Source organism: Bidens hawaiensis, unplaced genomic scaffold (genome assembly GCF_021521415.1).
Source record: "Bidens hawaiensis isolate Kalapana, Puna unplaced genomic scaffold, B.hawaiensis_p1.1 tig00031794_1, whole genome shotgun sequence".
Classification (NCBI taxonomy): Eukaryota; Viridiplantae; Streptophyta; class Magnoliopsida; order Asterales; family Asteraceae; genus Bidens; species Bidens hawaiensis.
In genome coordinates, this window is record NW_027495377.1 from 34886 (window position 1) to 61012 (window position 26127).

The window sequence follows — 26127 nt, forward strand, 5'->3', positions numbered from 1 at the left end:
TAATTCAAAAGTGGGCAGAATCGAATGAATTCTGCCCCGATGGAACTATTCCGATTAGAAGAACTACCGAAAAAGATATTTTACGTGCAAGTTCACTTAAAAGATTTGGAAGAAAGATTAGAGGTGTGAGGCATGATACCATGAATGGTGGTCATGAGGTTAGTTTGTCTTTTTACAAGAACATACCCACTTGGGCTTGTATTTTGAGACCGGTTATCAAAGGGTTGTGTTAAACGTACAAACCGTTGTTATTTTTAGTGAATGCACCCTCTCCTTTGCATTTGTTTTTTTTACTACTTTACTCGCTAGGGGGGTACGTTTTAGTATACCACCGCGCGTGGGGGTGGGGGGGTGGGGTGTTAATTTAGCATATCGGGGTACGTTTAGCCAACTAATTATCAAGTTATTCAGCCTTGAATCATAATAATCAGTTTGAATTTTAGCATGCAGTTGGTTTTGTAAACGGTGATCGGTACTATGGAGCAAAGGCCAGCATAAATGTATGGACACCTAGAGTTACAGAACCGTATGAGTTTAGTTTGTCACAGTTATGGGTTATATCGGGTTCATTTGGCAATGATCTTAATACCATAGAAGCTGGTTGGCAGGTAACTTATGATCATCTATAATAGTATTACATTTGAAAATAGTAACAATTTTGATTTTAACGATTTGTTCACTTGGTTTACATTCATAATTTCAGGTTAGCCCAGATTTATACGGAGATGGTTATCCTAGATTCTTCACTTACTGGACTGTAAGTAATAGCAATATGTTCTTTTTGTTCTCAAATTTTGGACTAAAATGTGGGAAGATGGGCGGTTTGGAACTTTGGATAGCGGGTCAAAATGGATTCGGGTTGAAGCTTGTCACTTTTAAGTACAGGTCCAAACATATCAAGTTGGGTTGGGTTGGACCGTAGATCTTTCCCGGTTGCAGTTTTTAAAATGTATTAATAAAATGAGGCTTTTCAAATTGAAAATAGACTTTGGATGAGTTTCAATCCATTTGAAATAAAAACAACCCAAATCAAACTTGAATAAGTGCATATACTTATATAGACTGAATATTACAAGATACTAAGTTATTACGAGAATATAAAGTACAAATTTAGATCAATTTTTTTATCAATGGTTTATTTGTGCTCTTATATGTTTACAGAGTGATGCATACCAAGAAACAGGGTGCTATAACTTGCTATGTTCGGGATTTGTTCAAACAAACAACAGGATTGCAATAGGTGCAGCAATCTCTCCTAGATCATCTTACAATGGTAAACAATTCGATATTGGCGTGATGATATGGAAGGTAAATCTTAACTGAATTTCAAATTTATTTTCATTTTAATTAATTAAGAAAAAAGTCTTTGAATGTATTTGATGAGATGCTAATTTGTTATTTTGGACAACTTAACACACAAATAAAATATACAACAGCTGGAATCTTTGTCTAATCTTTGAAAAATAATGGGTAGTTATTTTAATTGTTAGATTCTAATAGTTGACTGTTCTTGAGGATAACAAAAACTATAAAATGGTCGATGGAATATTATATTATATAAGATTCTCTTCATTTCAAGTCTCCCATGTGTTGACCTTCCTTTTAACTGTTACTAAAGTAATTAAATTATTATATATGATATAACTAATTTGATAGATTTGGACTAGTTATGTAAAAGTCGTTATTGTTTTTATCTTCATGTCCTTTTTATTTTCTTCTAATTTTTGTTGGTTTTCTACTCAGATGTTTCTAAATCCACCATTACAATACTGTTTATTGAAAGAAAAACAAAATAGAAAATTATGTGGGCTAGCTATAGTGCGATTGTTTTACAAATAGAGGATCCTACCCATTTTAGTCACAAATTTCGTGTCGTGTTAAAAATTCATACCATCAACTTCAACCCATACTATTAACAAAATAAACGCATTTCAGCCTGAACTCATTACCGACCTACCTAACTTGGCATTTCTAAAACCATAGCATTTTTGTTTTTTTTGTGTAGGATCCTAAACATGGACACTGGTGGCTTCAATTTGGATCAGGGGTACTAATAGGCTATTGGCCGTCGTTCTTATTTAACCGTTTGCAAAAACACGCAAGTATGATACAATTTGGCGGGGAAATAGTCAACTCAAGGTCGAGGGGTCATCACACAAGTACACAAATGGGTAGTGGTCATTTTGCACATGAAGGTTACCGGAGAGCGGCGTATTTTAGAAACTTGCAGGTTGTTGATTGGGACAATAGTTTACTACCATTATCAAATCTACATTTATTGGCTGATCATCCAAATTGTTATGGTATAATAGCCGGAAAAAATAATGTTTGGGGGAATTATATTTATTATGGAGGTCCAGGAAGAAATGCAGGCTGTCAATAGAGAATAATTGAATAGAATAATCTTTTTTAGTTATATGATTAATTCTTTCTTTAGCCTAAAAAAATGATTTGGAAGAGTTTTGTTTTTTAAGATTTTTTTTTAATATGTGTTAGGTTGAGGGATCTTGTATATTGGAACACTAGTTTGAAACCCGTGTATTACACGGGTAATTGATGAAAATTTAAACTTTAATCATTGAGTGAAATACAGTCAATAAGATGATCATATATTGTTAATACAATTATAATTTACATTAAAATTACAGAAATTGCATAATTAAGATTACACAACTATGTTAAAAATAAGTAAAACCTTCCTTGTGCACTACATTTGTGATTGTTATACATTGTTTATCAAAAATCAAAATCTTTAGTTCATGCTTGCTTGTAACTCTTGATAAGGTAACATATATGTCTGCTTATAACTCTTCTGTGTGACAAATAAGGCTTTTCAAGTACGTACCAGATAAATGATAATGTATCCATAAAACTAACAAAAAAAATATTCATGCACATAAAATATCATATCTTTTAATCAATTAATATGATGTCATTTGAGATCATCTGCATGTTTATAAAAAAACATGATTAACCCAAAAATTAGATTACCTGAACGTTATTGATATAATCATTCTTAGAATCTTTAAAATTTATATTATTTGTTGGCATTAATATTCTGTGTGTATGACAAATTTTTAATTGATTTTATATTTACAATAAACAATTGTATAGCCATGTTTAAATAACAGTGATTTGTTTCATTTCATATGAAATGCAATTGACAGAAAAATGACAAAAACATACTAACCTTAAAGCCATATTCAAATAACAGTGAGTCAGCAGATCATAAAAATCCATGATTTATCATTTGCTAGTCAGCCTTACTCTGCTATCTTAGATATATTGATGTATGGTTTTAAGGAGTTGGCGTTTATGGGGAGTATTGGAGTGTAAATAGACCATCCTAGTTGTATTATTGGTAAAAAGACTAATCTTGATAATAACCTGTCGTATATAACACTAAACAAATGACATTTTTCACATACATTTTAGCTACTCACACTCTTGTGACTACCCAATAATAGTTGAAATCAAATGCGGTTCCGATTAGTGTTATGATTCCATCCCAAACCCGACCCACCTTGATTCCCAACTACCTGTAATGGCTCGGTTATACCCTTCATGCTGCTTCCAAGTGCCTCACCCTGCACAGTGTGAAAATAAAAAAATGTTTTTAACAAACAATAAATATATTATAATATTGAAAAACGTATAAAACGTTTATGCTTACTTCTTTCCAACCCATATTTTCTAGAATTCTTCTCGCATAACTACCGTCCCCGAACGACATTTTCAAAGCTTCAGATGCAGCTTCTTCTGGAGTAGCAGAAATAGGAGATGAGCACCCCAAGTCAACATCCTCAGTTGACTTCTTTTGTCCAGGTCCGACACCAAAACCGCCATGCAAAGTTCTTCTCTCCGCGGCTCTGTCTCTATATGTATGCTATAAACACAACGGGTGATCAGACATAAAGAAACATGAAGGTCAGTAAAAACAAATAAATTATTAACTTATAGCTGAATGTTACTTTCAGAGCCAAATAACTTTATATATTTATGTGTTAAATATGTTTAGAAAGCTTCTTAACACATTAATATAGTTTTTCAACCCACAAAAGCTCTTTTTCTATTTATGAATTCTAGAAATAATTATTCAATTAATAAATTATAGAAATAATTAATGTAGGCCTGTAACGAACCAAACATCAGTGAACCGTCCAGCGGAAAGTTTGTTTATTTAATAGACAAACAAACATGAACTAAACTTTTTTGTTTGCTTAGTTAAACAAAGGAAGACGAACACATGTCAAGTTCGTTCATCTATGTTCATGAACGTTAGTTTATGTTCGTTCATTTAAATTTGTTTATGCCCATTCATTAGTTTAGGTTGTTCACGTTTGTTTGTTTACCTTAGTTTATACAATCGTTTAGATCTCTTAGGCTTATTGCAATTTGGCATAGTTTTATGAAATTAAATTATCACCCATTACCATTTAGTCCAGTTTTATAAATATTTTAAATCCAACAATTGTTCGCGTTTGCTTCTATTTGATGTTTGCTCAATTATGTATGTTTACGTTCGTTCTCCTATCTTCAGTTATGTTTGCTCATTTGTGTTCGTTTACGTTCGCGAACCATTCAATTATACTATTAACGAACGAGCATGACCAAGAAAACCCCATTTGTTTAACTGCTTGTGTTAGAGCGGTTCATTTACAAGCCTAAATTAATGTGTTAAATGTGATTTAAAACCCCAGTTGTTACAACTATGATCTAGTTTACTTATAAAACTCACCTTTTCGGTTAAAGAAACTTCCTTTCCTGATCCATTGTTTTCAACATGAACACCAACGCTTTTGGTCTCAACTTGCTGACTCGACTTAACTAATGTTTGACTTTCTTTGACCATCGATAGTTCCGGAAATCCCCAATCTTTTGTCGGGTTTGAGGAATCATAACATGACAAAGAAGCTAAATAAGCAGCTTTTGGAGTTCTTAACTTGTAAACCCGACCCGATCTAACTTTAACAAGATCAAGATTCACTTCACATATTGGGGCGGTTTTCAACACCCGACCACTTGAAGGCATTGACGGATGGAGTTTGGTATCCTGTTTCACTAATCAGCCCACCAATCTGCGTATACGACGTTTTTTGATCCTTTTGGCTTCTTTTACCATTGACCAATCCCACAAGTCAACAACTAGGTAATCAGGTGCAATTTCTTTGTCTAAATGGATTGGTTGACCGTATTGTGCTCGCCACATTTCTTCCTCTCTGAAAGCATCTATAAAAAATAGAATAGACACAAAAAAATTTCTATGATTAACGGTGCATTAGCAGAATAAGATGTCAAAATAAAAAAAATAAAATAAAATAAAAAAGAGTAAAATTTGTATATATATAATAAGAATAATACTAATAAAGAATGGTTACAAATTGTTTAGGTGTGTAATAGCCATTATATGAGAAAAGAAAGCATCGATAAGCCTGCTTGAAGGGCAGTAATATCGAAAGAATGGGATAGTTGGGTAACAGGTCAAAACTTGTAACCTTTTAATAAGGGTGGGATCAGGTTGACCCATTATTCTTTTTTTGTTCTTTCCCTTGAATTCTATAACAAACGTATGCAATTGATTTAAAAAATATAAACTAAGATATTAATCTACTCTAAAATGTTATAGCATTTAAGACGCACACCTTCAAACCATTTGACCTGCTTCATTGTTTTACTAAAATATTAAAGTTAATCTTTATGCAATAATAACCACAATAAAAGTCAAAATACTGAGGAATAATAAGAACCTTCATCTGCAGTTACTCCACATTCATCAATTACTTCATGAGTCTCATCTGGGACCCATTCTCCTTCTTCCAGCTCATAAGCATTATCATTCTCTACACCTGACAAAATATAAACTTGTTTAAAGTCATGGTCAAAGTCAAACCGTAGCAATGCAAAGATTTTTGACAAACCATCTGTTGTTTGAGTGGAATAACCAGACAGATAAAGTTCAATAAGAGTGTCTTCTAGCCTAAATATATAAACAAAAAAAAAGACATTAGCCACAAGAGCTAAATAATCAAAACTCAAAATAAACGAATGACGACTGAGTCAAAGTAATACCATTCAGAAGGAGGTGGTGGATTTTCGGGCATGTCATTTGTTAAGCACTCTGTATCAGCTTCCTCAAACTTAACTTCATCTGTACCCTTATTGCTTATGATCTGATTAGCATCGGATGCATCAACCTGAATCATTAGCATCGGTTAATATAAATGAGCAACCACCAAATCAACAAATTTTGATTACAAACAAAGAAGCCAACTGAAAATCCAAATAAGAAAGAGGATTGAACTCACGTGCTCAGTTTCCCATGGCACATAATTTCCATTTTCAAATTTGTAATAGAGACCATCTTTGCTGCTATAATACCAGCCAGCAGCAGAGTCATGATAAAATCCACTACTGCAAGAAAACAAAGTATTTCCACTAGCATTAATTACCCAATAGGAGTTCGTGGAGACGCAACAAATTTTAGGGAAGGGCACAGGTATGCCATAACTATAACTGAGAGGCTTAGATTCTCCTACACTTTATGTGGACTATCGTCTTCTAGTTTTATGTCCATATATTGTTTTCTGATGCTATTTATGTTTATTTTTACAATGTTACTCTTTCATTGCTTCTTTTGTTATTGGTAGCTTTTTTCTTATATATATATTTAGTTCTCCTTATTTTTTTGTCGTGTGTCTTGGAGCCGGAGGTCGCTCTGGAAGCAACCTCTCTATCCTCAGAGACAGGGGTAAGGCTTGTCTAAATCCCACCCTCTAATGTTATTTATGTTTATTTTACAATCTTACTCTTTCATTGCTTCTTTTGTTATTGGTATGTTTGTTGTATTAGTTATTCAATATTATTTTCTCAATAAACTAGTTTTGTTTATCTTCTATCTTCCATATATCTAACAAAAAAGAACAATGGGGGACACATGTCAACATTGTACGCCACCTAAATATTGGATGCCACGTGTTGACTTCTAATAAAGTCTAGATTTTGATTTCCCAATGCAAGCCAAACATCACTTAATGTATAAACTAAAGATTCAAACATATCTAAACCCTAGCTTACTACGAATCACCAAAATCCATATATCAAAATTAAAAAATATGAATCTACAGGATTGATTTAACATGAAATTGATTCATTAAGCTAAACAATCAAGCAACTGAATTGATGGCGACGAACAAATAAAGTGAAAATTAGGTTAATTGAATCGGAACCTGGCATGGTAATACAACTGTGACTGTTCGTCCCATTGAAATGAATCATCGTTGGTTCCCGCCATTTGTAGATCGCCTCCGCCATCCGCCGTCGCAGCCGGAGAATTTTGAACCGGTGTTGCTACCGTACGCATTTTGTATTATGTAAAATACGGGCCCCTTAAAGATATACAAAGGCCCAGAATAAGCAAACACACGGGAGTTGGGCTTCAGCAGTTGACCATATTCTGACAATCTGACTTATGGTAACATATTTACGTTTAAAATCCCAAAGGGCCAAACTGGTTCGTATTATAAACAGGTTTTGACTTTTGAATGACGAAACTCTAACCCTATCAAACTGATTCGGCCTGGGTTTCAAACCGCTTTGGCCCAAAGCGGTTTAAAACCAATTTTGGGACGGATTGGGTACCAGTTTACCGGGCCCAAACTAGTTTACTTTTTGTACGCCTCTAGTTCTTATTCACTTCTTTATTATCATGTCATGGAGAGGAGTAAATCTTTACCAGTTAATCAAAACGAAATCAAACTGAAACTTCAATCGATCTGGTATAGCAGAAACCGGTTAGTAACCAATATTAACCCAAGGTTAGTTACCGTTAGGGCTTTTTCGAATTGGAACTAGTTAGAAACTCGTTAACATGTAATTGGTTAATAAAGTTAGTGTTAATAAGGTTAAATAGGTTAATCGGTTTTTAACCAATGCTAACCGGTTAGTGTTTTCCCACTCAAAAAACAGTTGTGTGATTTTAAAGAAACAGTTTGAGTGATTTCGTGGGACGATTGAGAGTTGAAACTTGGTTACTATCGTGTACCGTTGATCTTTTTTAAATCGGTTAACTCATACACCCTCTAAACCTTGTCCCAAACCTGGAGTGTCCATCATAAAAATAAAACCTTTAAAAACGAGGGAACACCCTTTCGTTTCACCTTAATACTAATACACAAGACCTCTGGTAATTCCAACATAACTCTTAGCGTATGTTTGGTTGGAGGTAATAGAATGAATGGTGAATGAAATGGGAGAAGGAATGGAATGGACGAAAGAATTAAATGGATCATTACCATTTCTTTGTCTTGTTTGGTTAACCTACGGGAATAAAACTAATTATTACTTTATGTTGTTTGGTATCCAAAAAAATGTGGGAATGAAATAGAAATAATAAAAGTAATCATATCTCAAAATACTTTTACACATTAAAAGAAAAAAAAACTACAATAGCGACGGTGGTAGCTCCGGCGATGAAAATGGTGGTGGCGATGGTGGTGGTAGTGGCGGTCAAGCGACAAGGGTGGCGGTGATCAAGCAGTGATAGCATTGGTAGTGATGGCAATGGTACGGTGGTGGTGGTCATACAACGACAGTGGTGGTGGAAGTGATGGTCAGGCAGTGACGATGATGGTTAGGCAACGACGTTGACAATGGTTGCGGTGGTTAATTGTTGGCAGCGACGTTGGCGGTGGTAACGCTGGTGGTAAGATGGTGGTGGCGGCAGAAGTGGTGGTGGTGCCGATGGTAGTTGTGGTGGTTGTTGCTGAGAAAGTAGGGTAAAAGAGGAATTGAATGAAAAAAAAAAGGGCAGGAATGAATGGTTTTAATGGAATGGGATTCCATGTGTGATGGATGATTTCATTATATTGAGCAACCAAACACCAATATTTTCATTCCCACGTAATGAATCATTTCATTCCCTCTGTCATTCCTACATATCAAATGCTATCTTAGGCTCGATGGCTCCAATTGATAGAAAACTCAATACACATATATTTATATTTATGTATTTATGTATATATAAAATAAAGTTTTCAAAAGATTGGTATAGACTTTAGAACAATAGAAAATATCAAAAGTTTTCTAGAAAAAAGGTAAATATAATTACTTTTATTTTCCGTAGATAGGAACACTTTCATCATGACTATTATGTGTGGGCATGTCGACTCCGGTCCAAAGTTTTTAAGTCCCTTCATACTATTTATTTGGGAATAGTCATTACGTCTTAAAAATTCATAAAACATACATGAAATACATACAAATAAAAGGTGGTGCTTAAATAACATTAAAAAGGAAAACTTAACATAACACTTTCTAAGTTGTGCAATATTCCATGTTCGCGGGACAAGTGTCCCATCAAGCTTTTCAACGCATAAGCACTCTTGCCTAAAACCATATTAATTTTTAAGGCCCTTCCCAAGTTGGAGCCAACTTTCCTGGTGTTTCCGCATTTGAAGCTTCATTGTTACGATACACATAATCTCCCGCATTAAACTTGCAAATTTTACCCGCTCATCATAATAACTCTGGAGCTGAAGCTGATGTTTGTAATTGTTTTCTCTGATCGATGCTAGCTCGTTCCTTTCTTCCAAAAGGTCTAGGTTCAACCGTAATTCTTGATCATTATCAGCGGCAAGGAGTGTTCTTGCAGATGGAGCTCCTATCTCCGCAGGAATCTTGACTTCTGAACCGTATGTAAGGCTAAAGGGAGTTTCAGAGTTACTTGTCTTTTTCTGGGTCATGTGAGCCCACACACATGTGGTAATTCATCCACCCAACCCGTATGCTTGGTCCCCAATCTAGCCTTAATTCTATCTTCAATACTATGATTAGCGCGTTTGACTTGCCCATTTGCTTGCGGTTGTGCAACTAAAGTAAAAACTTGGGAAATGTGTAATTCAGCCAACCATTCTTACAAGCCTTTATCCACAAACTGCATGCCATTTTCACTAACGATCATTAGCAGTAGTCCAAAACGACAAATAATGAACTCCCAAATTAACCTCTTAACGCTCGCGGTCGTGATGGGTGTCACACCCCAACCTACGGTGAAAATGTCGGGGTGCGAACTGTTGGTTCACAGCTCACAAGGTAATATCATACAATTTAAATATGACAATATATGATTATTCATTAATTCCAAAATTTCAATCAAGTACACAAAGTTTAAACAAATTACCAAACAATCCAAATTAACAATCATTCCAAAATAAAGATAGAACACAACTATCTTTTATGTCATTAACTACGGTCACTCTAAGTGTTTATTCGCCTTAGCTTCAAACCTAATATAGATTTGTCAACACGAGGTTGAGTGAGAAAAGTCATCAGTTTTGATATAATAATGATATAAACATAAAAGAGCAAAATTATTGTCAGTATAAGTCAATAAAACCATGAGCAAATAAAGGGTTTCACTTGACCATGCCTCTCGAACACGGGCTATGGCTACTATGACAAAACAAATACAAATAAGGGTGTCGGTTGACTATTGCCTTGCGAATCAGGCTTTGGCTACTAGGACGGCGTATGATCATACTTTAATGTGATTATGATGGATCTCTCCGAAATTCGATAAAATAAAACAACTAAACAAGTAGCAGTTAGTCATTCAATTGATAAACACACAAAATTCACAGTTTGCTAGTGCATATATAATATAATATGTAAATACTAATAGGTACGCATAAGTCCCCAAAATGTTTAAAAATCAGTAAAAAGTGACTTCTCACCTTATTACTTAGGCGAGTTTAGAGAATATTAATAAGAATTAACGAGAAACCGTCTTTTAGCGCGCTGACTGGGTTAACCCAAATAAACCTGAAACTTAGAGAGAATAAAACTAGTATTAAAGCCGAGAACCGCTGGAATCAATCCAAACGGATGTATAGAACCCCGGTTATGAGATTTTCAGTAAATAAGCGAGTTGGTACTGACCATAATCCAAACATCGAATCGGGAGTCGGGTTTTGGCCAACACACTCAATATCTCGAGATAAAACTAAAAGTCTTCTGGGCTGAAAGCTAGTTCCGACCAGAAGTGATAGAAATCGATTAGTCAATTTTGTTGACCAATTTGCCCTTAAACGGGTCGGAGTCCAATTGACCCGTTAAATCCTCTCAATCTCATAAATTGATTAAGTATTGATCAATAAATAATAGAGAATGAATTTACAGAAGACAACTTACCCGAAAAGTTCTTAGTTCGATGAGAAAATTGAGTCAAACACCGGGAAACACCAAAGTTAAACTAGAACTCAAACAATCTTGAAGAAAATAATAAAGAATGAAGGGAATTTGGGTTTTTCTTGAGAGTGGCGGCTGCTACAGTATAAATTAGGGTTTGGGGAAGAGGGTTGCAGGTTCTTATGGCCTTGTTTATATAAGAATGGAATAAAAGGCTAAGTTTGGATAAAAAGCCTATTTAAGCAAGAGATCTTGTTTAAAGGACGAAATCGAATGAAATAGAACCAAATTCGTTCTTGGAGAAATGGAAAATGAATGTGGACATATACCATGACTAGAGGGGTTTTCTTGAAGCTTAAAACACGAGATTTGGTCCATAAATAAGCGATTTAGCATTAAACACGAGATTTGACCAAAATAAACAAAACGAGGTGATCTAAGGGGCTGGCTGCGCCACAAGACCAGATTGGACTTCCTTCTCGCGTAACGCGGCGTGGAGGGAGGTTCAACTCTTTCGTTTTGTCACTTTTAGTCCCTGAAATTCCAAAAATACATTTTTAGCCTTTAGCAATTTTGAGAGTTGTTAAGAACTATTTGACATGCTTGAAAGTTATGAGATTATAAAATAAGTTAAACCAAGTTAAATACAAATAAATACAAGTTTTTATCAATACAAAATATCCTGATTATACTTTCGAGTCGGGTAAACGAATACGGTTATGAATACGAAAAATGCGAAATGTTACAATGGAAGCTACAAGCTTAGCCTAAACCCACTTTGTGAAGTAATCGATTGCAACACTCAAGAATTTAATGCGAACAGGAGCCTCAGGAAATGGTCCCAATATGTCTATGGCCCATTTCTTAAATGGTTGTGCAGACGAGACTGGAACTAGCTCATTCTTGGGTCGCAGGACATTTGGTGAATGATGCTAGCATGCATCACATTTTCGAATTTCTCGCACCGCATACATGTGCATCCCAGGCCAATAATATCTTGCATTCATAACTTTTGCAACTACCATTCTTAGACCAGCATGCAATCCACAAATACCTTGGTGAATTTCGCGAATCAAATAGTTGGCATCTTCCGCGACAGCACATCGAAGAAGTGGCCCAAAAAGGACCGCTGATAAAGGATTCCATCAAGGAGTTGGTACTGTAAGGCCTTATGACAGATCTTTTGAGCTGCCACATTTCCTTCTGGTAACATGCCAGTGGACAAGTAAGCCTTAATCTGTGTCATCCATGAAGTGGGGCTAGTTTGAATCACTAACACTTGGTGTTGTGGGACCGAGGGTTCTTCTAGTACCTCAATACGAACCTCCTTTACCAAATGCTCGAAGCTTGTAGAGGCTAACTTGCTTAAAGCATATGTTGGCTTGTTTTCACTTTGTTTATATAATATGGATCACTTTACAAGAATCAAAATGTTGTATGAGCTCTTTTGCTTGAACCTTATATGAAGCCATCGTTTCATTTTTAGCCTCATATATGTTTTGGTCAAAAATCGGTCTAAGGATCAAATAACCAAATTTGTATGTGAGGGTTGATGCTTGTATGACAAATATGATTAAAGTGACTATCAAAAGATGAACACCAAGATTTATACGAGGAAAATTCCTTGGTAACTAGTATCCCACCGGCATAAAAACCTCGGGTAGTGAAAACTATCACTACCGATTATATTGAACTTGAAAATATTATAATAGGTGAGAATATGAGCTGATCGCGAGTACAAAGTGTTTGCTAGTATGATTCTCTGTATGCTATGTGTTGTGTGTGTTATGTGATATAATCAGCTCATATATATAGTTACAAGAAGAATAATTAAATAATAACTAGCCATAAAGAGCATTTATTGTCCTTGAGAGAATATTGGAGCGGTTATGACTTGTATAAACGAGTTGTAACTCCTTCCAACGTCTACAATCTTTAATGCTTTGACCAAGTCTTCAGCTGTTGAGGATCCTTTATCCTTAAAGGATCTTTATTCCTGGAAACAGTCGCCAAGAATAGCTTATCCACAAGGATCAAGAATCCTGGTCCAACAATATAACCCATTGATTTGTCCCACAACAACATGGAATCTACGTGTGCTTCAAGATGTCGAATGCCAAGTTTCTTAGCAATGTGCAACCTTGCCAAGAACGCCTCATACTCTGCTTCATTGTTTATACTTTTAAAATCCAATCGGATTGCATAAGTAAACTCAAGTCCCTCAGGGTTTAACAATCTTAACCCCGCGCCTGAACCCTTTCTGCTTAATGCACCATCCATGAATAACAACCATACTTGATCTTGTTCTAGTGGTATAGCGGATTAACGGGTCTTTGTTCACCATGACACTCTTTTTCTTTAGTCTTTGGAACTTTTGTAACAAAATTTGCCAAAACTTGCCCTTTAATGGCGGGTTTGGGTTTGTACTCTATTGCGTGTTCTCCTAGTTTAATAGCCCATTTGGCTAAGCTCCCAGGAAATTCTAGGTTACTAAGCACATTCTTTAACTTTAGTCTATTTAAACATTAATCGGTTGTTCCTGGAAATATACGTGGAGGCGGCGAGATGCATAAATCAATGCTAGCACCAAATTTTCTAGCATGGAGTACCTAGTTTCTACATCCACCAATGTCTTGCTTATATAATAAATAGGAGTTTGAACTGACTTCTTGTTTACTAAGAGCATTGCACCAACCGCAATATCAGATGTAGAAAGGTGCAACGTTAAATGCTCACCCACACGAGGTACCGTCAAAATCGGTAACTCCATGGTTCTAGGAAAGCATGTTCTGCCTCAGGCGTCCACTTGAAGTGAGCTCTTTTGAGGCAATTACGTAGTGTGGACACAAACGGAAATGATTTTGACGCATGACTGGCCAACAACCTTTTCAAAGCAACTAGCCTTCCATTTAGTATCTGGACTTCTTCAAGGGAAGAGGGAGATGACATTCTCGCGATAGCTTATATCAGAACTCTTAAATTATTTAAGAACCTTAAGGAACCCTATATATATACCAACGGCATAATATATTTGTTATCATATAGTTCATCAACGGCATAATCAATATTACCAAGTTGAGTATGAGACCTTGCCATTGGAAATGCCGATGTTCATAATGAAAGATAATGGGAATGTTCTATATTCTTGTGTTCGAATATCGTAGAATATGAAAAATCATAATGATGCGAAGAGTTGGGAGGGACGTAGGATAAAATAACAAACAGAGGGTAAGAGCATTCCCATCCATTCCACTATCTCTAAATCCAAAATTACACTAAAATCACTACATTTTTTCTTCTTTTCAAATAAATAAGACTTTTTATACCTTTATAATTATCATTTCTCTTTCATTCACTCACAACCACTTTCAAATATATTAAAAAATTATAGGACATGAACAATAACTTTTCAAATATACTGAAAAATCATCGTATTCTCACAGCACCTAAAACCACTCCATACATTGTAAAAATTCTATTTACATATTTTGATGGATTAAATATGAATACTCTAATAATGAGGTCAGTAAAATTACACTTATACCCTCACACGATATGCATGTGGCTGGACTTAACAAAAAATTAGCATAGATAGGGATAAATGACCAAATATGTTACAAAACATCGTCATAAAGGAGGTCCAATGTAATTAATGAAGATGAAAGACCTAACATAAAACTAGCTATAAGCATGAAGGGCATTTTCTGATTTTAGATTATTTGGCCGTTTATATATTATAAAAATCATACGACTAGTCATAAATTACCATTCAAAAGAGTATATTTTATATTGGAATTTGGTTTCCTGGCCATTATCCAATAAATAAAATTCTCAAATGTTGTAGATGACCAAAAGGTAACAATATTGAAGGTTCATCATCTAGTGTACCTTTAACTTATCTTTAACTGGTGTAATTATTTTTAAACTGCTCATATTCAATTCATTTCCTTAGCAATTTTTCGTTCTGCTATCAACAAAAAATAATGATTGTTCTTAAAACCTAATTTGGATATACCCATGATCATAACATTAAGTTATAATATCATGTTGCTAATGGGTCTGGGGTATCAATGTATCATGATCATAATCATTGAATTAACCTACTAAAAGGCTACTTTCGGCTCTCAATTTTCTATTTTGAGGCAAAACAACAAAAGTCTAAAGGGGTCTACAAATCTTGTATGCAAATCTCATATTATTGTTTTTTGTTAATGTATAATTCTTATTTGCCAATATATATTTAACAAAACATGTGAGTTCATAAGTATAGAAAACCAACCATTCAAACATCAACGATTATTCTAATTAAAAGAGACTCAGTAAGCGAAAAGCTACTTCTCTATCCCTTTCTTTCTCCCACACATATAAACATGACTATGAGGATATGTGTAAAAGAGAGTTATATCATCATCATCATCATCATTATCGTACTCAGTATATCCCACCAATAGCAAAATTATGATAGGGTCTGAGGAGGGTAAGATGTAGACAGCCTTACCTCTACTATGTAAGAATAGAGAGACTGTTTCCGGTGAGACCCCCGGCTCGATAGTAGTTTTGCATCAAGTCTTGGACTAAGGCACATAACACTCAACCATTGGGACACCGGCCGATTGGTGCATATACCCTTGTCTTTCGACTATCAACGCCACCACATGATGCCTGATTAACCTTCTGCCGCTTTTAACGTTATTTTCACGAGATTAGTAAAATAACGTCAAAATTAGTGCAATTTCACTTTTGCCCATTCGAGGGTTCACACATATATACATTATATGCCCATTCGAGAGTTCACCTATATATTAGACTAAATTATAATTTTTTATCATTTATATATCTAGTTTTTTAAAAATTTTACTTTCATTCTCTGACCTTTAAATAAAAAAACTCTCGTTTTTTTTTGTACTTTGACTAATGCCTCATCCGAAAGCCAGTTAAATCCTGGCATATGTCAGACATTCAGGGGCCAATTGGTAATTTTCACCTCCTTGAGAGGCTACTGATGACTTCGTTGACGTGCTTGAATCCACGAATAACACTTATCAACTAAATTTTAATCTAAAAGCTACTTAGATGTGGAGTTCTGGATATTGTTAACGGATCTAGCACTATGAACTCTGGAAAATTTTCATCGACTTTATCGAAACACTGCCGTTCATTATTCGTATTTCCCTAGGTGACCATGGTGGCCGCCATGGCTGAGTGATTTGACCTAAGCGTTCTATCTATTTAATCAACTTTTTTCTATCTATTTAATCAACTTTTTGATGACGTCAAGCAAGTTTTCGCTAACGCATTCACGTGGGGGTCTAAGTGCGCGTCGTTGACGTTACTGAAACTAGTGACCTTGCTGCCAATCTTAAAATTGGATTTTACGCCGACAACCAATGCAACTACAAGAAGTTCGATAGAGTGTTAAACCATTAGCTCATGTGTTTGCGCCAACAATAGGACTGCTACATCTTGAGATCGACGATACTTAGGATTATTAATGATGTGTTCACATCTATATGATCACATTATTACCCTTGGAAGTCCCAAAGTTAACGTCACAAATTTATTGATTATGGACCAAATCCAAAGATATAATTAATCAACAAGAACCAATCATGCAATTTACTCTTTAATAAATAAACATATATTCTTACTTAATTTTAGAGAATTTCTTTGTTAGGGGTTGTTTGACAATCTTGTGTTAAACCACTAATAGGCATGGCCGATTAAGAGGTACGTAGCATCGGAGTCGTTCAGTATGACTCTGGAACTTACCCATTAAGAGATTCATTAACCACTAAGGGACGCTTTTTAAACGAACCAAATACTCTCCACATCTGACTGATTCAGAGACAACCTTTTAATATAGAATCATTAAAAAACTACCAAACGACCCATAGTGTATTCAAATTAGTTAAAGTTATTACTTACGTACCAAATGCAACTTGTTCATATGTATGTTTTAAATAAAAAATAATAAATCTTTTAAGGATATGACAAGGAATGCTAGAATGATATCGAGAATTTTTGTGTGGAAACTATAGATTGAAAACCATGATTGGGCACTAAGATTAGATCGTACTTTAAGGTTTAATTTCCATTAATTTGAGTGATGAGCATGCAATTAGAGTATCAGATACAATCTATGTTGTAAGCGGTATGTGGACTTGATTCAATCATTAAAAACAATATGTCCATTAATTATCCTTTTATTGCTTTAGCAGCCATGCATCCCCTCAAACTCGATTAATACTATATCCTAGCATAAACCTTTTAAAAGATTCGAGCTTCCAATGATTAGATCACTATACTCTAATTTAATCATTGAGTATGGATATGAATGGGAAATGTGAATGTTTAAAAAGAATTTGAAAGTGATTGTTTAGTTTGAGGTTAATTAAATGTATTGATATTCTTTTTTTGAAAAGCGTGTGGAACCACTCACAATCGCCCCCTGCCTCTATGAATTTTCCTTCTAGTCTAGTAAACATGATATTACTTTTACTGCTACGAAATACACAAATTTCATGTATCTGTTTTATCAATGTTTTCAGACCCGGCCCGGACATTGATCCGGACGTCTTACCGGGTCAAAGGTCGGACCGATCCGGGAGGGTGAACCAGTGTTTGACTCGGATAATGTCATAAATAACACACACACACATATATATATATATATATATATTAATAATAAATAATAAATTAAAACATATATAAACAAAACTAATGCGGCTACATTGATTTAAAACAAAACTAATACAATTAATATTAATAATAATAATAATTATTATTATTATAAATTAATAAATAATAAATTAAAATTAGTCAAATAGGACGTAGGTAACGTGGACGTACAGTTAATATTGAAACTTCATTATATTTAAATTATAAATTATAAATAAATAAAAGATAAGGGTAAACCTAATAATGTAACTTCATTTTAACCTAAATCTAAATACAGCCGTCATCTTCCTCTTCAGCCCACTATAACTAAATCTAATCTCACACATCTGGTAAGTTTTAAGACTGAGTCGTTTCACCATTTTCATCTTCATCTCCATCTTCTTCACACCCTATGTCTTTTTCTCATTCACAATTCCTCTCGTTTTTAGAGTGCCGGATGAAAACGGCCAGAATTACGGCCGGAATATGTTAGATTTTGCAATGTTGGTTAAACTCTTGGATTTAATTACGTTTTACCGGTTCACCCGGCGGTTCATCGGGTCTGGGCCGACCGCAAACCGCAAGAACCGGCCGGGTTGTTGGAAAACGGGCTAAATACCATGAACCGGCTCGGTGTTTGTAGCGGGTCCCGGTCGAACCGGCCGGTCTGGTCCGGGTTTCAAAACACTGCGTTATTAACCATCGAGGATGCCGTGAAATGTGTGAACTATAACAAATTATCATTTAGAAAAGAGGCATTTACATATATCCCCTTTCTAAGATCTTTAATTACATATTTTCCTAAAATCAAAAGGTTAATTACATTTTTCTCCTTACTAACCAATATTTATTACATATTTATCCATATTACTATAATTAACCTATTAATTTACTACTTTGCCCTCTGTTTAATAAAAGAAAACAAAAGTGTAGAAATTACACATCTTTCTTCCATCCGGCGAGACAACCGCACACAGCCCACCACCACTGCTACACACAGTCCATCGCCATCTCTCTTCAACGGTTTGCTCGATCTCATCTCCCGCGACCACCACCTCTCATTTCAACAGTTTTCTCGATCTCATCTCTAGCGACACCACCACAGTCAAGGTTAGCTCATTTTTCAGATCTGAATCAACGTTTCCGGTTAAGATAGGTGGAGGGAAACGGTGGTTCAAAGGAAAGTGTGTGGATGAGGTAGGTGGTGGTGGCGGTTTCCGGCAGTTATGAAATTATGCAAGAAAGAAGACAAAGGCTACACTTTAATGCGTTTCTGTTGTAAATTGATAGGAATTAAAGTGTTAAAAGTAGTCCAACTCGTCAGAGAAAGATGGAAAGAGCGGTGGTGGTGGTGGTGGTTTCTGGCGGTTATGAAATGGCCGGAAAGTTGACGAATTAGTTAGGTTGAGGTCTTGGTGAAGATTCGAGGCCACCAATTTGTTTTTTTAAGTCAACTTAATATTTAGTTGAAAACGCCATTTTAAATAGGGGTAAATGAGTAATTTAATATGAAAAGGTAAAAAATATGTAATTGATTTTTTTTGTTGAAAAAATATGTAATTAGTGGTGCTTAATAAGAGAAAATATGTAAAAATCTCTTTAAAAAAATATATTTTTTACAGAACTACTTGACTTTAGTGGTAGGTGTGTGACAATATAGACGAAACTCTGATAAAACATATTAATTCATAAAAATAAAATAGATACACAAGCTTATCATATAATTATTATTATAGGCTATATATACCGATAAAATTTTATAATACATGAAATCATATATAATCTTTAATTAAAAGTTAAAAAGTTGTACCTCATTCTTAAACTTAGGCTGAGGGGTGTGGAGCGCTAGGAAGGGCGCAAGAGGCCAGACGCTCGCGCCCCGGGGCGCGAGCACCACACCACCGAGGCGCGAGAGGGGCGCGAGAGCGGAAAACGAGGCAGGCGCCAGGGTGCTAGCGGCTGAGAATGGCGTGAAGTTTTCTTGGAAAGCGTGAATAGAGCCGTTGGGGGGGTGATTTATTAAAAAAAAAAACGTTTTTTTTTTCCTATATATAATAACAAACCCATATCAAACCTATATCAAACCCGATTTTGTTTCTCTGTATTAAACATATATCAAACCCAAACCAATATCACATACCAATATCACATACCACACCCAAAACCCGAAATCACCCCATCTTCCAAACCTTTTTTTAAAAACATGGCTGGAAATTGGTACCCAAACCTAGATTCAGATTACAGTTACGACGATTTATGATCGGCACCGGACCAACCGATGTTTTATTCGGGGTCGCAACAATCATCCGGCTTTCAACCATCCAACATACAACCGTCTCCTAACTTTGTAGTTCCGGAGACACAAGAACCAGAACCAGAAGGTGAAGCTGCGGGACAAAGAAGACGCGTCCACCGGAAAAAACAAGTTGCAACGGACGGGTCGGGTTCGGCTTCGACTGGAAGGGCGAAACGGAAAATCACTCCGTGGTCATCGGATGAGAAGGAAGCCCTGTGTCGGGCTTGGATAGCCATTTCTGAGGATCGGTGTTGCGGTAATTGTTTTAACGTTTTTAAAAATGATTTTAAAAAAAAGTTAAATAAAAAAGTTAAATGACTTACAAATTTATTTATGCATTTTGCAGCCGACTACCAAAAGAGCAAGGTCTTTTGGACAAAGGTTAGGGAGACGTTCTATTCGCTCGTTGGGAGTACAGAGCGGAACCCCGATATGATTTCGGGTCGGTGGACCGAAATCAGAAAATTTGTCGGCTTGTTTACTAATCTGTTCAACAGGAACGCCGGTCGTATGAGACCAAGTGGCAGTGACGATTTGGCGGTCTATAATTTCACTGTCGAAGAGTGGAAGCAGGAGTGCCTGCGGAGGTATGGGACGGTGAAGACGTGGGACGGTGTAAAGGTGTGGGAGAGGTTGAGAAGGTGTTCCAAGTGGGTTGAGCTGGTGGCGCCGGACCTTGATGCGGAAGTAGGGCCGAAACGGACTAAAATTAGTTCGTCTGGAGCGTACAGCACTTCCGCTGGGTCGGATTGCCGGGTTGGATTCGACCTAAACGTTGCGGGGGAGGAAACGTCTTCACCGCCGAGGAGGCGGCCATTGGGAAGGGACGCCAGGGGGAAAAAACCGGCTGAGGGGGAAGCCGTAAACATCAACGATCTTGTTGAATCTCTCAATAAATTCAACAAAACCATGGAGGTGGTCTCTATTGACAAAAAGGAAAAAAAAAAGAATGAGAGATTTGGACTTCCTTGCAAGAGACTTCAGCCACCTAAATCCGGTCGACCAAATGCTGATGGAAAAACAAAAGGAACGTATCCGGAAGAGGTTGATCGAAGAAGACGAAGCCGAATAATAAGAATAATGTTTTTCTTTAGTACTTTAATTTTTTTTTATATATTAATGTGTTTTTTTAATTAATGTGTGTTTTTTTAAATAATTTCTTGTTTTTTTAATAATACGTTTTTTTAATACATTTATAAAAAAATAAAAAAATAAACCGCTCGCGCCCCCTCTCGCGCCCCTCCACACCATGGCCCGGGGCGCTATCACCACTACCAACACCCATCTTATCAAGTTTCTCTCTCTGCCACACGTCACAATATTATTGGCTGGCGCCCCCACTCACGCCCCCTCTCGCGCCCCCACACCCCTCAGCCTTATTATTATCACTTAAACTTTATATTAATATTTTGAAAATCGATCCTTTATTATCCTCAAAATAGTTTATCATATATATTAGTAAACTACCAATATTTTGGTTACTATTAGATATTTTTTCCTTTCAAAATTCATTGTTTTGATATTATGAAACAATCACATTAGTAAATTCGTTGTTTATTATTATAAAATAACAATGTGATGGTTACTATTAAAGCACTATATATATTTATCCTGATCGATGTGTATTTAATTTACGAACACCTATTGTTTTTATTCTTACACGCATGACTTACAATCAAATGATTATGTGGGTTCAGATCTCACTTGAGACATGAGTGAAAATAAACTTTATTGTTCAAAAAACAAAAAATACACACATATAAAATATTATCATAATTAAGTGTTGAGTTTGTAATCAACTTTAATAACGTTCATGATTTATGCAATCTCTAATTCATATTGTTAATAATAGCATCAAACTCAAGATTTTTATTTTTGATGAAGAAATTATGAAGGCGTAGACCCTCTTGTTAGGTCAAGAGAATCCTCTTTATACGTTTATAATATAAAAAGGTAAATAAAACTTATTTTACTAATATAGAAAATAAACTTTCATTGAAATTGGACTGCTTCACATGGACATTCCTTGAAGACCATAACCAATCATTGCTAACTTTCTTTATTTACTTTTATTTAAATATTAAAATAAATTTGTATATTTATATAATATATTAAAAACAAACCGTCAGATATTTTACTATTCATCAAAAGTATGTTTTTCACATTACTTACAACTAATTATTTTTTGGTCACTTAACTTTCATTACAAACTATGTTTAAATACTTTTTGGTCCCTCAATTTAAGTTTTATATATTTACTTTTAACCCCTCAACTTTGGTAATATAATTTTTGTCACAACCACTTACCATAACGAATTGAAATGATACCAATATTGCACCACGTACCCACCGCAACGCGCGTTAGATTTCGAACATGTAGTGCATTTAACCTGCTCCGCCACAACGTACGGATAAAAATACTTCTTAAGATATACTTCCCAACAACTTAATACTTACCTTTATAGATAACTAACAATTTTTTTTCCGTTCTATAAACCTTTTATAATAAGCAATAATTGGTGGTGGTGATGGTAAATGAGGGTCGGCTCTCATTTTTCGGGTTTCAACAGGTGGATGACCTATGACCAGACCGAACCCGATTTCTGCTGAATATAGGAACCGAAGACCGTCCGATTAACTACAATTAGGTCCGGGTTTCGAATATTTCCGGTTTGGGTGTTCGGTTTTTGTGTGGTTACCCAAAATATGCTTGCCCCTAACCAGACCCATGCCTTGGGCTTGAGCCCTAGCTTCGGTAGGAGTCCAAACATTTCTAATTTTGAATTCTCATCCACATGTGGAAATTCTTCTATAACGACATCAATTGGTTATTTTGTTTATTCAACGACCCCTTTCCCTTAGCTGATTTTAGCTCTGCCAAAAAACCCTAGACATATTAAAAAAAGTAGAGATTACTTCTGAACCATGTGTGTATGTGTGAATAGCTCGGTGAACTTTAACCCTTTTATTATAGTATCTTTCTAATAGTAAATAATAAAAATCCTTTTAACTTTTAATCATGAAGCTAACGAGACGGAACTTTGTGAATTTTTCGAATCTTAGGGGATGTTTGGGATTCCTTATTTTTACCTCATGACTTATAATTTATGAAAAGTTAAAAAAAAAGTATTTTTGAACTACTTATTATATGAGATGATAAGTTACAAACTGGTAACTTATTGCTATAAGTCATAAGGAGTTAAAAATAAAGAATCCCAAACACCCTCTTAGAGTGCTAGCTAGTTTATTAATAAAATCTCTTCTTTGCTAATCAAAAATTGTATTAGGCTATCTGTAGTGGAGGGCTACAAAATGGAGGGATTTTCAACACGTGACGTCACGTCAGTAGAGGGACGATTTTTATTTTAGGGGTGTAATGGTGTTGTCGTCCCCTTTTAAAATTTTTATTATTATTTTCAACACATACATGTACAGGCGGCAAATCTATCCCCCCCCCCCCCCCCCACACACACACCCCACACACACAACATATCACTAGGAAAGGGGGTGGGGGTGTTGTAGTCCATTATCGCCCAAATCCCCCCACCCCACCCCACCCCCACCAACTTGTCGCCTACTACGCTCACTCTTACCCGCCCATCTCGATAATTTTAGGGTCTAGCGAATTTTAACACAGTGGAGTAACATGACTCAGATTTGTTATGTATGTAGCAGTAATGGTGAAGGTTAGACGAAAATGTGGGGAGGCTGAGGAGGGGACCTCGGGCCACAATATATGCTTCGTCGGTGCATAGCAGGAATTCCAACGAAAAATTCAAAAGATTAAAATCCAAGTGAGTTGTGATCGAAGAGGAAGAAGGACGCTAAAATATAGGCACCACTCATAAGTTTATTTTTTAATAGTCGAGCCACAAGTTGCATACATCAGCCAAAGGTGACACAAGTCATGTATATATATAATACAAACTCCAACCATAATTGGAGATCATCAGCAGCTACTTCACATATTATAACCGCCGCCGCCACCACCACCACCACTGCTCCTATTCTCACCATAATTAGAATAGCTTTTCCAATTCGATGTACGATTAACATAACCATAATTAGGAAAAGAAGGCAGTGGCTGATAATATCCACCACCTCCACCACCATTACACACATGTCGCATCAAATCAGCGTTTGCAGCATCAAGATCCTTTTGAAGGCGATCAATCTGTCGTTGTAGGAGACTGATCACTCCACACAACCGTACACAGGGTCTCTAACCCGAGCTTCAGCTTCATATGCAAGTGAACTAACTACATCTTCTCTTTGGGGCGGTAAAACATCGTTTAGGAGCTTTGCGACGTTGCTGGCACCGAAGATTTTGTGAACGTTAACAAATTTCTGCGGATCTTCCGGAGGGAAGTAAGGTGCAAAAACACAGCCAGGTATGCATTTTCTCCTCAAGAACTTGCAGGCAGCACATGGATAGTTGTAAGAGCTTGATGAAGCCATAATATTAGCCTTGTTTTATCTGCAGAGTAATTAAAAACTATTTAATTACTAATTAAAGGTGCAAAATAATGAAATTTTATTTTGATATATATTTCATTTATTAACTAAAGAGCAGTGTTTACATTGAAATACAACGCAAACGGGCAGCAAGCTACATCGGTAGCCCTTTTTGAATAGCAAAACTTATAAGTCGTTTAAAAATTTTTTTGGTATAGAGCAGGGGTGAAGCTTCCTTAAGGGCCGGGGTGGCTCGGCCCTCCCATTTTTTTGCGTAGTAGTGTCGGACCCTTCGTTTATCATTTTTTTAATAATTTTGAGTCTCCCCTTTCCCCGAACTCATCCAAGCCTCGCTACTGGCCGGTATAGAGGTGTGGGAGGTACTTAATTTTGTTTTTTAAATTTGTTGTAGATATAGACGTGTCGGTTCGCTACAGTCATGAGTGAAAAGAGAAATCTAACAATGTTTCTTTTAGTTCCTTGTCTAGCAAGCAACTTGGAGAATTAAGGACAGATGTGAATTTTGCTCCTTTGACCATCAAACTCAAGCTAAGTTTGCTTGCTAAATGAACGAATCCCTACAATCTTTGTCAGGGTTTGCATGAGTTCACTATCCATGGTAGTGAGATCGATGTCTATTTATACAACTTTTAAAAAAGTGTCTAGATTTACTTACCACGTCTCTAAACCACCTAAAAATAGAAAAAAATTTATTATATATATATATATATATCTATGATAATTTATTAACCTTATTAATACCATGTCACATATGTGACTATGTGTTACAACAACAAAACTATTCAAGCATCAAATAGGCGCCGGGTTGGCTAAAGTCGATTCAAAACTACAGAAAAAGTCAAAAAGACGGATCTTTTGACTATTGTGAACGATAATTAATAACAACTGGTCATTAGGCCGGTATTCTGTTAGATCATAGTAGACACAACACATCTAGCTGTAACGAATCTCTAACTCTTACTAGTATATGAATGATCTCTTTATAATGTACGAGAACTTTATTATCGATTTGAAAACGACTTCTGTTTTGTTGCATTTCTTTAAGACATCTGAAGTACTACTTATTTTAAATCTCAAAAACTCTATTTTGTGAGATTTACAAGCATAGATCTCTCTAGACACATATGAACAGGATCAAATATAATAATTATAATATGGGATCTGGTGAATTAAGGGATAGATTAAGGCAGATTAATGGCATGAACATATATGACACATCAAGCCTTGATCAGAAGATAAATATTTGATGGGATTGGTGATTTGGTGCATATATGCATCTTTTGGAAATTGAAAACCCTAATCACATCAGAAAAAGCATGGCACAATCTCAGACATGCATTTTTTGTACATGTATATTGTTAGCCAAAGGGAATTAATTACCTAAAAGGAAAGAAGCATCTGACTCGTGTGAGTGTATATATTTATTTTAGCTTTTGTGGATTCTGTACGTATCTAATATGTGTATCTTGATCAGATCACAAGAACAAATCACAAATCATTAATGGAAAAGATAA

The 26127-nt window shown here is 35.7% G+C and overlaps 4 protein-coding genes and 1 pseudogene across 4 annotated transcripts; 1 reads left to right on the top strand and 4 right to left on the bottom strand.

Moving 5' to 3' along the window:
* Positions 1-2516, top strand: LOC143582583 (protein neprosin-like). The gene is made up of 5 exons (XM_077065110.1): positions 1-158; positions 444-608; positions 704-757; positions 1162-1308; positions 2006-2516. Exons 1-5 carry the CDS (start codon positions 141-143, stop codon positions 2381-2383), a joined length of 762 nt encoding a protein of 253 aa, XP_076921225.1. The 5' UTR covers positions 1-140; the 3' UTR covers positions 2384-2516.
* Positions 2517-3453: 937 nt separating this feature from the next.
* Positions 3454-7397, bottom strand: LOC143582584 (uncharacterized). Its single transcript, XM_077065111.1, has 8 exons — positions 7227-7397; positions 6306-6411; positions 6070-6194; positions 5919-5977; positions 5748-5846; positions 4739-5229; positions 3674-3886; positions 3454-3587 (listed from the first exon to the last, which is right to left on the bottom strand). The coding sequence occupies exons 1-6, from the start codon at positions 7358-7360 to the stop codon at positions 5066-5068; spliced, it is 687 nt and encodes a 228-aa protein (XP_076921226.1). The 5' UTR covers positions 7361-7397; the 3' UTR covers positions 3454-3587; positions 3674-3886; positions 4739-5065.
* LOC143582590 (uncharacterized) lies at positions 3474-5032 on the bottom strand. Its single transcript, XM_077065114.1, has 3 exons — positions 4739-5032; positions 3674-3886; positions 3474-3587 (listed from the first exon to the last, which is right to left on the bottom strand). The coding sequence occupies exons 1-3, from the start codon at positions 5030-5032 to the stop codon at positions 3474-3476; spliced, it is 621 nt and encodes a 206-aa protein (XP_076921229.1).
* A 4859-nt stretch (positions 7398-12256) lies between the features above and the next one.
* On the bottom strand, positions 12257-13464 carry LOC143582591 (uncharacterized). The gene is made up of 2 exons (XM_077065115.1): positions 13189-13464; positions 12257-12565 (listed from the first exon to the last, which is right to left on the bottom strand). The coding sequence occupies exons 1-2, from the start codon at positions 13462-13464 to the stop codon at positions 12257-12259; spliced, it is 585 nt and encodes a 194-aa protein (XP_076921230.1).
* Positions 13465-24098: 10634 nt separating this feature from the next.
* On the bottom strand, positions 24099-24595 carry LOC143582592 (protein LATERAL ORGAN BOUNDARIES pseudogene; annotated as a pseudogene).
* Positions 24596-26127: the final 1532 nt, after the last annotated feature.

Bases quoted from the DNA above. Each gene is read 5' to 3' on its own strand.
- LOC143582583 (XM_077065110.1), top strand. The intron at 609-703 runs GTAACTTATGAT...TCATAATTTCAG, and splicing joins CCATAGAAGCTGGTTGGCAG to GTTAGCCCAGATTTATACGG. The intron at 1,309-2,005 runs GTAAATCTTAAC...TTTTTTGTGTAG, and splicing joins TTGGCGTGATGATATGGAAG to GATCCTAAACATGGACACTG.
- LOC143582591 (XM_077065115.1), bottom strand. From the start codon at position 13,464: ATGGATGGTGCATTAAGCAGAAAGGGTTCAGGCGCGGGGTTAAGATTG. The intron at 12,566-13,188 runs GTTTCCAGGAAT...AGTGAAAACAAG, and splicing joins ATAAGCTATTCTTGGCGACT to CCAACATATGCTTTAAGCAA.
- LOC143582590 (XM_077065114.1), bottom strand. From the start codon at position 5,032: ATGCCTTCAAGTGGTCGGGTGTTGAAAACCGCCCCAATATGTGAAGTG. The intron at 3,887-4,738 runs GTGAGTTTTATA...TTGTGTTTATAG, and splicing joins AAGTTTCTTTAACCGAAAAG to CATACATATAGAGACAGAGC. The intron at 3,588-3,673 runs GTAAGCATAAAC...CACACTGTGCAG, and splicing joins AAAATATGGGTTGGAAAGAA to GGTGAGGCACTTGGAAGCAG.
- LOC143582584 (XM_077065111.1), bottom strand. From the start codon at position 7,360: ATGCGTACGGTAGCAACACCGGTTCAAAATTCTCCGGCTGCGACGGCG. The intron at 5,978-6,069 runs GTATTACTTTGA...TTATATATTTAG, and splicing joins CCACCACCTCCTTCTGAATG to GCTAGAAGACACTCTTATTG. The intron at 5,847-5,918 runs GTTTGTCAAAAA...ATATTTTGTCAG, and splicing joins TTCCACTCAAACAACAGATG to GTGTAGAGAATGATAATGCT.